A 12752-nucleotide genomic window follows, 5' to 3' on the forward strand; every position below is an offset into this window, starting at 1 on the left:
TTCAAAAAAGAAAAGACAAATTTGGTGAGACGAAGAGTAATGAAAAAATTTAAATATTGTGTGTGGGATAAAAAAAAAAATAATATAGTACACAGTTATTATTTTTATATATTATTTACATAATTTTCTATTTTTTCACATAAAAACTATTCTTTCAAACCAAAATATAAAACAAATACACCCGTATATTTTATTATTGACTAATTAATAATTTCATATATAATTTGAATTTTTTTCTTTGTTTTTCATTTTTAATTTCTTTATCACATAATGTTTATTCAAATATATATATTTCATTGAACTACTATTTAAAAAATACATAAATATATAAATTGCTTTGTTTGCGTGTGCGAGAACAAGACAAGACAAATGAAACTCAAACATACATACATATTTACCCTGAGGATAAGAAGAAGTAAAAGAGCAGTGGAAAGATGAACAACAACATAACTGACTGACTGACTCAAAGCAAACATAGCTAACTCAATTATCATGAATTTTAAACACTAATGTGAAATTGATTAACTATGCGATCCATTAATAATAATAATAATAATAATAATACCATAGCATTATAGTAGTACGTACGAGTCGACCGCTGTGAATTAATTTTGCCATATTCCAGTTTATAATAATTAAATTAATTAATTAACCAATTAGCAATCAAAGTTACTACACAACACCCCCTTCCTCTCCAATCCCCAAATTCTCTCTCCTCTCTCTCTCTCTCTCTCTCTCCTCCTCCTCGTGCAAACCCTCCTCCGCCATGAACCACCACCACCACGGCAATCCTCCTCCGCCGCCTCCGGCGCCGCCGATCGTCCGCCACACGACCACGGCACAAATCCTGAAGCACACGGCTTCGGTATTCTACTCTCACCTCGTCACTTTCGTGTTCCTCTCCACCCTCCTCCTCACCTTCCGTTCCAACGTCCTCAGCGCCTCTCACTACCTCTCCTCGCTCATCGACCGCGACCCTTCCCTCAAATCTCTCCTCTCTCGCCTCGATTTCTCCGCCCCCTCCCATCTCCACCCCCACCCCCACCCTCGCCATCAGCCTCCGTACAATCGTCGCCGCCGCGCTTTTCTGCATCTCTCCAGAGTCGGAACCCTCGACGACGATTTCTTCTCCGGAGATTCCGATTTCGACCGCTCTCTGTTCTACCCCTCTTCTAGAAAGCCCCCTCCCAACGCTACCTTCTTCATTCTCTCCGATTTCAACCCTGATTACGGCTTTTCCAGTTCCGTCATCGATAACGGTGTTTCTTTCCCTAAAGTTGTCAAACCTGGCGGTGTTAGTTTCAAGCCGGAGTTCAGGAAGAATGTCACGGTTCTGGAAGATGAGGAACGAAAATTTGTGGAGAGCAGATTGGATGATAGCAATGCAGTCGTAGATTTAGATTTCTTGATCAAGGGTTTTGAGTTGGGGCATCGTGATGCGACTTCCTTGGTTATTTTAGCAGGCGTTTTGTCCGCCACTTATGCTTACGTTGTCTTGGCGTTCATAGTTGCTTACACTTGGGTTAATGGAATAATTTTCCTCAAAGTGGTGGATCATTTGGTCGGGAAGTACAGGTCCTTCTGGCGCACCTTTTGGGATGGATCAAATCTGGGGCTCAAGAGGCTGTCCGGATTTATTCTGATGAAATGGGCTGTTAGGGATGCTCTTGCGCAGCTGATGGGGATATTTTTTTTCGGGGAAATTGAAGATCAGTATGTGTTTTTCAAGGTTTTTTTGAGGATGAAGTTTATGCCGTTTGCTAATGTTGCACCTTGGGTAGTAGGGCACGAGTGGGAGAGTTCTGGGTTCATTGTGGTGTGGTTCTTGAGTGATTTGATGCTTGGTTTTATCTTTGCTGTGGATTCGTGGGTTGCAATTGTGGATTCGAGGAGAGGTGGTAGGGAGATTGTTAAGGAAGGTTGTCATATGTTGGTAGCATTATTTTGCCCTGCCTTTGAGATAAGGTGGTTGGAAGCAATCATTTGTGGATCAGTTGGGAGGTGGATTTTGAGGAAGATGTTTGGAGAGGTTTCGACATTGGTTATTCAGTCGTTAATGGAGGTGTACTTCATGGTGGCGTGGCTGATCTTTTACTTTGCAGCTAGGCATAAGGATGATGCTTCCCTTGGAAGGACATTTGGACGAAGAGAATTGGAACGTCTTGTTGAGATTGCTAGGTGATGTTCGACAAAATTTGTTAAACAATGAACATCTTTTGGGGACATGATCTCTGGTGCCAAAACTTGTGATAACTCCTCAGTTATGATGCTGAAATAGTATTAATGTTTTTGGTGCTTTTGTTGTTCAATTCACAACAAATGTGAAATAGTTCTACCATTGTTTGGTGCTGCCACCATTTGTGCTTTCGATGTACTTTGCAAAGAGGTAGTGTACTGTAAATCTCCACATATTTCATCATGTGTATACAGCTTCCTAGCCGTTACCTTTTTTGGTCTTAAAAAAATTTATTGTTTTTGGTACTGTAACTTTGCATCATGTTCTTGTCGTTATTTTGCTGAGCCTTTATATGAATGACATGACAGGTCATTTAATACCTTCTACTTTTTACACGATATCCTATGCACAATGATTAGCTAGTTATTACTGAAGTTGTAGATCAGCTAGATTACGGCGTTGCACTATAATTTTTCTTTGAGGTCTTTGTTACATTTTTGAACAAAATGCTGTTTGTATACCCTAACCTCAAAAAACTGGGATGAATTAATTTTGCAAGCCTCATACCATTGCTGATTATGGGAGAGCTTTGTTGTAGGCTAGCTGCTTCAAGAACTGCTTTGAATTTTTTCTTCCATGAATAACCATTGTTTGTGTTCAGTGCCTGTGCATCAAGATTTATACTTTATAGTGCACTTTTATTAGTTGTATGATTGTCTGTATTCTTCTAGGTGGCTGATCTTAGATAACCTGAGTAGTATCCTAAATTTTTTCCCTTATTCACTACGTAGAAGAAGATTTTGGAATCTATTAAAATTTTGTAATGTCATGGACAAAGGGGGAATAATAATCATTTTCCTTGAATGAAATAATTTCATTGTTACATTCTTGAATGGTATGACATAAGAAATGTGTAAAGCATAAATTAAGTGAAGGGAAAAAAAGGATGCTCTTCTGATCTATATGCCTATGTGACGACAAAGTGGGATGAAGCTAGAAAGTATTCTATCATTTCAATTGCATCTTACTCGGATGGATATGTAGATTCACTAAAAGTGTTACCTTGTCTGTTAAATCTTTTATGTTGCTTATCCGTGTGCACCTATTAGAGTTTTCCATTTGCTTCCAGCTTGGTTTCTTATGGGTTTTCAGTTTTCTGTTCAATGTTACGAATTGGGGGAAGGTATCAACATATCATATATGTAATTATCCAGATTTCTTTAGTTTTTATTCTTTGTATGTCTAGCTCTCTTTAGTTATCATGTAGGACAACATATTTTGTATGAGGCTGGCCTAAATTTTCTTCTGTATCTCTTTTTACTCATTTAATATGAATCAGCTGTTTCATATCATATAATATATGACCAGAGATCTGAGCAGCTAGAACCAGTAAGAGGAGCCAGAGAATTCTACATCAAGAAATGTGTACTTATCCTGTGTTGTTTCCATCACTGTTCTCTTATTCCTTATAATGTTATAGCCTAGCATGTGCTCTCTTTATGGTAGGAGCCTGTGCTACGATCGCATTCTAACAAGGTGAGTTTGTTTGGATTTCTTGTTGGCTTTTAGTTTGGCGAAGAATCAGGCAAACACAAAAAGTTCGCTTGGAGAATGCAAAATTATAGATGAAGAATGAGCAGAAGGTAGTAATAATTGGTCAGCAATGGAAGTCAACATAGCTCAAAAAAGAATACAATCGAAATCAAGAGGAGAGGGACCAAGGGACCATATTGTAGCAGGCCTCTTTTAATATTTCACCTGCATTATGTTTGATCCATTATGTGTGTGATAGAATTCCGTAACTTTTATGGATTTATGATGCTCTGTGGATTCACCTTTGTTTTGTTGTGACGGTTGTTGTTTTCATAATCCCTACTCTTCAAATTTTGGTTTTGAAATAGAAGCTCATTTGAAATTAATGTTGAAATCTGGAAGTGCGAAAATATTATTGCTGTTCCTTCTAAAGCACAAAGAATGCATCTCAGTTACGCCTTTATGTGAGTTTATCACATTCATGTTCATGTAAGTAAAGAGCTTTTCTTCCCCAGTTTATCCCCCCTCCTTGAGAAAAATGTATTGTTCTACAAATTTTGACGAATTAATATGCAATAACATTTTTATTTGATGGATCTAATAGTATGGCCTCTTTGTCACTGGATAATTTATTTGTGATTACAGCTTCGTTATGATATATTATTAGTTAATACATACCACACTTGAATAGATTCTACAATAGGCTATTGATTTTATCCATATTTACTAACAAGGGTTAAAATGGCAAAGAATTAAATCTTGCCGCAGGAGTTGCAGAAGAATTCCCTCAAGCAGATGGGAAGTTGTCGACATGGTTGGGATTTGGCACATTGAACTACTCTGAGGAAGATAGTCTCATCACAGGGTATACAAAGTCTCGAGCTAGCTGTGAAACCATACACTTCCCTAGCATGATCCAGCAATGCCTGGAAGAGCGGGTGCTTCAGTAAGGTAAGACTGATCACAAACCTCTTGCGATATTCTCCCACGTACACTACCAAATGGCCCTTTGGGACATCACTTGGAACAACGTCGCCTTCTCCAAGTGAAGTCCAAAAAGACCATTTACTACACACTTTGTACGCTGCATGAGCCATGTTTCTGCATCCCATTCTTCTCCATTGTTTTATGCATGCTTTTACAAACCTATCTCTCGTAATATTCATCCTCTGTGTGTGTGTGTGTGAGATAGAAGAGCAAGAGTGAGCTTTGGTATGGTAGAGCATGTAGTTGGTGGGAAACTAGAAATTGCTCGGGGTTGATATAAAAGGGGAGGCAAGGGAACATTAGATGGTTGGCATAATTGTGTAGCAGGTATTTTTCACACACCTGTCTGTATGTGCATAAATAACACTGCTGGATATGTCTCTTACCTGGCAATGGCATGCATCTTCATTTCATACGAATTTGTACGAACCGTGAGTTAATATTCTATATAATAATATGTGTGCATCATCACTCATTCACCACTCCCTCACTACTCACTACACATATATATATATATATGTAGCTTTTTCCAAGTCCACGTGGTTATCCATCCTACTCATTTATTTTATTGACTTGATATATATATATATATATTCCTGCTGCTGCATTGATGTTCTCAACCAGAATTTGGAATTTACCAATAGATAGTGTGGTTATTGCAATGTTCTTCTCGAACACCTTCAATAATTATGGGGATCAGATGAGATGAGATAGATACTTATGTACTACCTTATTTGGCATAGTGTGCTATTAGAAATTTTAACACACATTTGAGGGAGAGAGAGAGAGAAGGCTGCAAAAGGGTTTGGTGGTTGTCCCATGATGTGGGGTTTTGAACATTAGGTTGAGTGTGCACGTGGCTGTGCTCTCTCTCACAAAATCAACTGTTAAGAGGCAGGTTTGAATGTGTGTAACATGACATCCCTCCTCCTCCCCTCCCGTTATTTTATGTATGTTAGTTAATTAGCAGTTGATAATATGATTGAAATATTTGTGGAGTGAGTGAGTGATATATGATACTGTGTGTGTGTTTGCAGTAGCAGCATAAGCTTTCATGGACACAAATAAGAAGCCCCGATCATGATCATGATCATGGCCATCATGGGTGCTCAACCGCTCAGTAAGTTTGTAAATATTTGAATTCATTCATCTTGGGTTTTTGTGTCGATAAATGATAGATATTGATTGAAAGAGGGAGGGGAGTGGATGAAGATGGGTAGCAAGTATTATGATGGTGATGATTTGATGTGATAGATCATAAACCTTTGTAGTAGTATTGGCTATATGAATGAATGAATGAATGATCACTGAGAGAGAGAGAGAGAGGGAGAGCCAGCCAGCCAGCCAGCCAGCCAGCCGTGATCCCAAGTGATTCATCCCCCATCTACTGAGGACATGCCTGCCTTCCTCTCTGCTTCTTTCACCTCCTTGTGGGGTGGGGTGGGGTGGGGTGGGGTGAGGTGAGGTTGGGTGCACAGACACATCTATCCACATAGATAGCTATTTTATTATTATAATAATAATTATTATCCATTCGTTATAATGTTTCCAACAATCTTGTAACTGTGAAAGTGGGGATGGGATATTTAGCAGAGGACCGACGTGGAAGAAGAAATTCTAGTGGTTGGAGAGAGAGGAGAGTGGGGATCCCCCCCTAATAAAGCACATGAGGGTAGGGTAGGGAAGGGTAGGGCCATGTTGTACTTAGGAGACATGTTGCATGTTGCTGACACCTCAAGCCAGCATATCATCTATCATCGTCTTCTTTTCATCCTAGCATAGCATACTTTCTGGGCTGGTCAATGAAGCCCATACTATACTGGATGATACTCAAATGTCTTAAAGAAAACAACTCTCCAAACCTGACGTGTTCAAGTCAATCGACCACAAGTCAAGGCTGGCTGTGTTGTGTGTGGTCTTTCCATTTACCATTTACCATTCAAATTGCAGCGGCGTATCGTATCGTATCCTAGAGACTCAATACTTGCAACTTTAAATGCATGTATGTATGTATGTACTCAGGAACAAGGGATATTAGATTCAAGTAAGAAGAAACACTAAAATCCAGAATGATGATCATCTGTCAACAAACGCCAAATCAGTCATTACTACATTCGATTATCAATAGATAGAACAAGATATAAATCAGTCCCAAATGTTTAAATAACAAGCCCCCCTCATTTCCCTCAGCAGCACAATGTTCAGACTCAACAGCAGTAGGCTGCGACAATTCACGGGGTGGTGGAGGTGCAGTTGAAAATTGTATACAGTTACCTAGTCATTCGTTCCCATTTATACTCCGCAGGATCCTTCTATAGTCGCTCAGCGTAATATCAGCACTTCTGTCTGGAGAAGAAGAATCCCGAACCATAGTATCACCACTTCTGTCCGGAGAAGAATCTCGAACAATAATATTACTACTATGCCCCCCGATCTTGGGCCTCTGCCCTTTTGGGTAAGGGTAGAGGGTTGCCAGTTCACACACACGGCGTAGGATGGACTTGGGAAGAGGGCGCCAGGCCACACTTCGTTTCTTCTCCCCCTGCCCCACATTAAACAGATGAGGCGCCTTAATAAAATATATTCGTGTTATAATGCATGAATGGGACATCGACAAACCTGCTGGCTGCCTTGTTCCTGAATGCCGCTTGCCTTCAAAAGGTTTCGCCATTTGTCCTGCACAGATCCCATAAAGCTACATGTTACATAGATACTTCTTCATCTGTGGTCCGGAGAGGGCTCGAGAAATCATCCTACCTTGAGATCAACAGAAGTCCGATGAGCAGATGAAGAAAAGAAAAGCTTCTTTATCCGACTCCATCTTCCAACTCCATATTGGGCGACACCATCAATCAGTTTTTTAACCTCTGAGATAGTCCATAATCTATGATGCTTCCTCCGACCATTGGCTTCTTCAAGACTCTCAGCATCAAGACAGTCTCTTTTCTTTTGTGGCTTTGCTGAGAAATGCTCTTCCCTTTTCTTCGGACTCACTACTGCAGCATTGTCATTTCTGTTCTTTGGACCATCATCGATGATACAATTAACCCATTTCTTTTGACTTCCTGCTGTAATCCGGCCATTCCTTTTCTTTTTATAAACTGTAGTTACACAGGCCTCCCTCTTTTTCTGGGCTGGAGCACAATAATCCTTTACCTTGGGACGCGCTGCAGGGACAATTTCATTCTGATTCTCTGGAGTAACACGTTTACATTTTGATATGGGCATCAATTTTCTGCTATCCACAGGCTGTACCTGTTCAAATTCATTTTTAACATTCAACAATTACAATTCCCAACAACTTTCAACGGCTCCTAGAACAGATGCACAAAAAACAAGAAAGCAACTTAGAAAGAAATCAAGAGCCATTTTCTTTTTGCTGCTTTTACAGAAAAATGGGATACTTTAGTATTCTATAATCTCTTCAGTACTTCAAGCAGGAGTAGGAAGGAGCAATCAATACTTCAAGCATATTAACATGGAACTCAAACCTTGTAAGACTAGGATGACACCAAATGCCACAAGTAGAAAATTATATAGGAAAGTGCTGAAACCACTTTCCAGACTTAAACCACACTTGCAAAATTTGAGAAATGCCTAGCAAGTGTGCAACTAGGTCATAGTATAGACAACTCACAAGATCAGTTACAGGTTCAAAAAAAAAAAGAGAAGTAGAAGGACACCAGGGGTAAAAATTGTGTTTGTAATGCAGTAACAATATCTTGTTATAAATCTCACCGAATCATTCACCTGCTCCTTTGGACATTCTTTATGTACTAAAGAAGCAAACGGCACTTGAATGGCTTTGACTGAAGACTCTTCATCAAGAAACCTTAGCTCTTTAGATCCAATAGGACACTTCTTCTTGTCTTTGACTACAGTGGGTTTCTCCTTAACAGCCAAAGATCGTCTTTTCTTAGAAAATGTTGAAAAAGGGTCTGGTAACTCATCGATGTACCTCTGTGTTGGTTTCCGTGATCTCTTTTGTGTAGTGAGGTCATCAATACCACTTGCTTTAACAGACAACTTTGCTTCTTCCTTGTGTCCATCACATGTGTTAGTCTTAACTTCTTGGTCAGTCAGTTCAAATTCATGATTGTTCCGCACATTTTGACTGCAGAGCATCTGACGTAATGGGGTCAGTCTACCACCATTCTCATCAGATAAGGTTTCCCGGAAAGAACAACTTGAACTTTTATTATAGTTGCCAATAGTTCTTGAAGTAAATCGATGTGAGACTGAAGGTTTCTCCTCAACCCGCATTTGACAGTCATGGCAATTAGGAATATCACTTAATTCAGAGCTCCGAACAGTAAATTGATCATTGGAGCAGTCTGGCTCTTCTGTTATTCTAAATAAATCTGATTTCCAAGCAGAATCAGAACCAGCACTGGACACTGGCATCTGATTGTCTGAAACTGCAGCAGGAAAACCTCCACTTGAGCCATATCCCAAATTTGTAATACCTTCATCAAAATCAACACCTGAACCTGATGAAACATTCCTTTGTTATTATTCCAAGTGATCAACTGAGGGAAATTATACCTGATACAACATGCCAGTCAAAATAAATAGATAACTGAAAACCAGGACTGGATACCCACCTAAAAGGTAATCTTCTCCCATGCTACAGAAATCACTATGCAATCGGTAATATCCAGCTTCAACTTCACTGGGCATTACTTCAAGCACCTACAGAAGGTGCCCCATCATATTGGATAAAAATGGCATTATAAAAGGAGAAAAATGAAGTGTTTCATACTTTACTCGTCTTATCCCATATAAAATAAATACAAAAAAGTACTACATGAGTGTTTTAACTCCTATTGCGGCAGTAACATAAAGTTCAAGAAAATTCACTCAAATATCATTTGTTCAACTCAAAAGAGTTTGGTTTCAACTCCTGTAAATTTGGAATATCTTCAAGGTTTATAAAACCTTTAATTATAAACTATAATAGCACGAAGAAATATTGCATCCATGTGTATATCCTAGATATTCAAATCAAGAAAAGTACTTGGGCCCATATTTGTTCCATAAATTTGTAGTATATGCCTATCACCTCAAAAAAATCAAAGCATCCTGAAGTGCACAAATGCATGCGCTTAGAGATACATCTTAACCCATGGAAGTTCTTGTGCTGTTGAGAATTTGCTTACACAAACAGGAGAAACATAAGAGGAAGGTGCACATAACAATATTTCATGCATAAGCTAGAATCAGAATCAATGAAGAGCTTAGATTGTCCAAAAAGATATTAGTTTAATTTATGCAATGAAAATATACTTGAAATAGAAAAGACAAAAAGAGAATGCAGAACTATTTTATTCAACATATATATGTAAAAAATGATATTACTGAAGTACCAATCAACATAATCATATAATATTTGCTTAAGATCTTAAACTAACAATGGCACACACATGAAGCGTGCACAAGAATTAAGGAGCTGAATGATGTAGCATTGTCACAAGATACATTTAAGAATGATACTTGAAATAGAAAAATAATACGCAAGCAGAACTATTTTATTCCAAATGCTATATGCACAAAGTTCAAGTACCAATTACCATAGAAAATCAAATAAGTAAGATCCGCTTAAGTCCTTATATTGAGGATGGCACAAAGGCAAACTATGCCCAATAATGAATGTGCTTATGACTATGCAACTTCATATACTAAATAAGGAGAAACAAATGACAAATGTGTAACTAAATTAGCTACAGCATGCAAGAGCTTGCTTCACATTTTATAGGAATCTCTGCCAGCAGCATTAGATCGTATACGGCAAGAGATAAGAAAGGGTGATATGCAAACTATCTGCAGTTTAGAAACATCTGCATTAATCATTGGTAAAGAATGAACAGCCAATCATTACATACTTCTCCACGGAGAATGTCTTTCCTTTCCCGAGCAATTGCAGCATCTGTGCAACCTGCATAATGTGACAGATTGATGAGAAATCACAGGATACATTCCAGCAAGTATTTGAAGAAACACCAGACACACGATAATCAGAGAAGAAATAAAGCAGAATATCGAAATAAATGAAAAGGCTAGAATATAAACATATTAAAAACCTAAACAAATGATCAAAATCATTTCAACTACATACATATTGGGGATATCAACTGAATGCAAGACTTTTGACCTACCAGAAAGCTTGAATCTAAGTCAAAGTATCATGGTATCAGTTGTCATTGCGACAAGAGATCTTTTTTAGCTCTTCTTCCATCAAGTTTTCTTAGGACTAAAATGTTTAACAAGATTGTTTTTAATTCCCTGCTACCACTCACACTCTTTTAGGTGGCAATTTATTAAATTTGTCACCTAGAGTAGCAAGGTAGAGTTCACACTGCTAAATTTTAAGCTATACCAAAACTGCAGGAAACATCTTCCATGTCCATGCCATTTGCTTGAATCTTCTCATTAAAACAGATCATACTATCCATTGATTCATGCCCATCTTGGGGTTCCCCAAGCAGACGCTCGACATCAATTGTCCCATCATCCAATCCAGGAGTAGGAGGTCCATTCTCCATGACCTGGTAAATATTGTTGATATTATGAAAAGCATTCTATTTAACTTTCTGGTTGTGCAAGAACGTAATAATCGATAGATAATTTATTTCGTAGGAGCCAACATTTGCTGCCGACGAGAATTCAGAAAAGAATTCAAAATCCAATCATAAGGTATAGGCTCACAACTGCACTCTACTCCAGTATATATTCCCAATTTGGCAATTTCTCTTCACAAAATCAAATTAAACCAAAAAATAAACTAAAAAATTTGATATTTGCATATAATCAATTGTTAATTGTGCCCAAGTTCAAAGGAAGCAAAACCCCTGGGGAAAAAAAACTCTGGTTACTCCAAACTTTTCATTCAAAAGGATACATGAATGGATTTCTTCCAACGAAATATAATTAATATACCGTTTGATCTCAAATCAGTATCAATCAGACCAAAATAGATAAGAAAAATGAAAAAGGACTAAATACATGCTAAATGACAACACGCACTTCTCATTACATTTGCTCATCCATAGCCGATTCTTAGATAAACAAATCAAGGCGATCAGTTATTTGGCAATACGCCTGACTCTTCCGCACAATCTCCCACCATCTACCCGTCCGCACAAACATCTCATCTCAGACGCTATATCACCGTCACACCACAAAATAAAAATCGACAAAGAGAAACCCTACGAATCAAACAGAACAGAACCCCAACACAATTTTCCAATCCGCTAAACCAGATATCAGCGCAATGTCCACAAAACCACGCAAACCAAAATGGAGAAATTAAACACGCAACGTCGCACGCAATACACCGAAACAAAACAGTAATCGCATTGAGAAGGAGACGAAAGCAACCTGAGCGGTCCAATCCGCCGGTCGTGGCCGGCTCCAACTCAGAGTGTCAGTTGGTTCGGGGGGCGATGCGACTAAGAGAGAGAGGGAGAGAGAGAGAAGCAGAAAGATCGCGGCAGAATAGCAAAAGTAGGTATGGTATAGTGACGCCACATATTCGACGGACTCGAAAGAGGTGATCCAAAGCTGTATTTGAAAGTGGGTCTGGCGTCCGCCGTGGCGATACGCAGTTATTGTAATCTTGGAGGTTTGTGCGTCTGACGGTGACACGTAACAGCACCTCCCCTTCGACTCCTTCGCCTTTTTATTTTCTTACTTAATTTAATTTATACTCCTACTTCCAAAATAATTTAATGTATTCTTTTTATTCTTTTGACTAATTTTATTTAAGGATGTGTTTGTGTGGGGGTATTAGATTTTATATCTACTATTCACCCCTTTTTCTTTTTTTTTTTTTCAAAAAATATTAAATCAAACATCTATTTTTTATTTTTTATATTATACTAAAAATAAATTTTACATTCAAAACATCACATCAACACCTATTTATATCACATCATACAACTATTCAAATTCAAAATTTTTACTATTCAAATTTCAACTTAAAATTCAAACCCCCAAACAAACACACTGTAAATATTCTTTTTATTAGATTAATTCATGTTCAAATATTAAAATATTT

General features: G+C 38.3%; 3 protein-coding genes across 6 annotated transcripts; 1 reads left to right on the forward strand and 2 right to left on the reverse strand.

Annotated features, from left to right (window-relative positions):
• Window positions 1-665: 665 nt before the first annotated feature.
• LOC127266235 (uncharacterized) lies at window positions 666-6634 on the forward strand. 4 transcript variants are annotated; one of them, XR_007842106.1, is made up of 4 exons: window positions 666-2178; window positions 3746-4660; window positions 5734-5816; window positions 6290-6634. XR_007842106.1 is itself a non-coding variant. In XM_051296414.1 (2 exons), exons 1-2 carry the CDS (start codon window positions 767-769, stop codon window positions 3558-3560), a joined length of 1428 nt encoding a protein of 475 aa, XP_051152371.1. In that variant the 5' UTR covers window positions 666-766; the 3' UTR covers window positions 3561-3706. The 4 variants fall into 4 exon arrangements, 2 of the variants coding, with proteins under 2 accessions (XP_051152371.1, XP_051152372.1); XM_051296414.1 differs by lacking the exons at window positions 3746-4660; window positions 5734-5816; window positions 6290-6634 and adding an exon at window positions 3545-3706; XR_007842107.1 differs by lacking the exons at window positions 5734-5816; window positions 6290-6634 and having other exon boundaries at window positions 667-2386; window positions 3746-4565.
• LOC127266268 (auxin-responsive protein SAUR50-like) lies at window positions 4462-4821 on the reverse strand. The gene has a single exon (XM_051296454.1). It carries the CDS (start codon window positions 4819-4821, stop codon window positions 4462-4464), a length of 360 nt encoding a protein of 119 aa, XP_051152411.1.
• Window positions 6635-6730: 96 nt separating the features above from the next.
• LOC127266234 (uncharacterized) lies at window positions 6731-12364 on the reverse strand. Its single transcript, XM_051296413.1, has 8 exons — window positions 12074-12364; window positions 11073-11241; window positions 10579-10631; window positions 9301-9388; window positions 8435-9186; window positions 7454-7951; window positions 7316-7372; window positions 6731-7238 (listed from the first exon to the last, which is right to left on the reverse strand). Exons 2-8 carry the CDS (start codon window positions 11236-11238, stop codon window positions 6975-6977), a joined length of 1878 nt encoding a protein of 625 aa, XP_051152370.1. The 5' UTR covers window positions 11239-11241; window positions 12074-12364; the 3' UTR covers window positions 6731-6974.
• Between the last annotated feature and the right edge of the window lie 388 nt (window positions 12365-12752).

The sequence above is a fragment of the Andrographis paniculata genome, unplaced genomic scaffold, assembly GCF_009805555.1.
Source record: "Andrographis paniculata isolate CXL003 unplaced genomic scaffold, ASM980555v1 Contig75END, whole genome shotgun sequence".
Lineage (NCBI taxonomy): Eukaryota > Viridiplantae > Streptophyta > Magnoliopsida > Lamiales > Acanthaceae > Andrographis > Andrographis paniculata.

Excerpts from the sequence above, each read along its gene's own strand:
- LOC127266234 (XM_051296413.1), bottom strand. The coding sequence starts at position 11,238 with ATGGAGAATGGACCTCCTACTCCTGGATTGGATGATGGGACAATTGAT. Across the intron at positions 10,632-11,072 it reads AGATGTTTCCTGCAGTTTTG|GTTGCACAGATGCTGCAATT; the intron begins GTATAGCTTAAA and ends CACATTATGCAG. Across the intron at positions 9,187-9,300 it reads GGGAGAAGATTACCTTTTAG|GTTCAGGTGTTGATTTTGAT; the intron begins GTGGGTATCCAG and ends ATGTTTCATCAG.
- LOC127266268 (XM_051296454.1), bottom strand. The coding sequence starts at position 4,821 with ATGGGATGCAGAAACATGGCTCATGCAGCGTACAAAGTGTGTAGTAAA.
- LOC127266235 (XM_051296414.1), top strand. The coding sequence starts at position 767 with ATGAACCACCACCACCACGGCAATCCTCCTCCGCCGCCTCCGGCGCCG.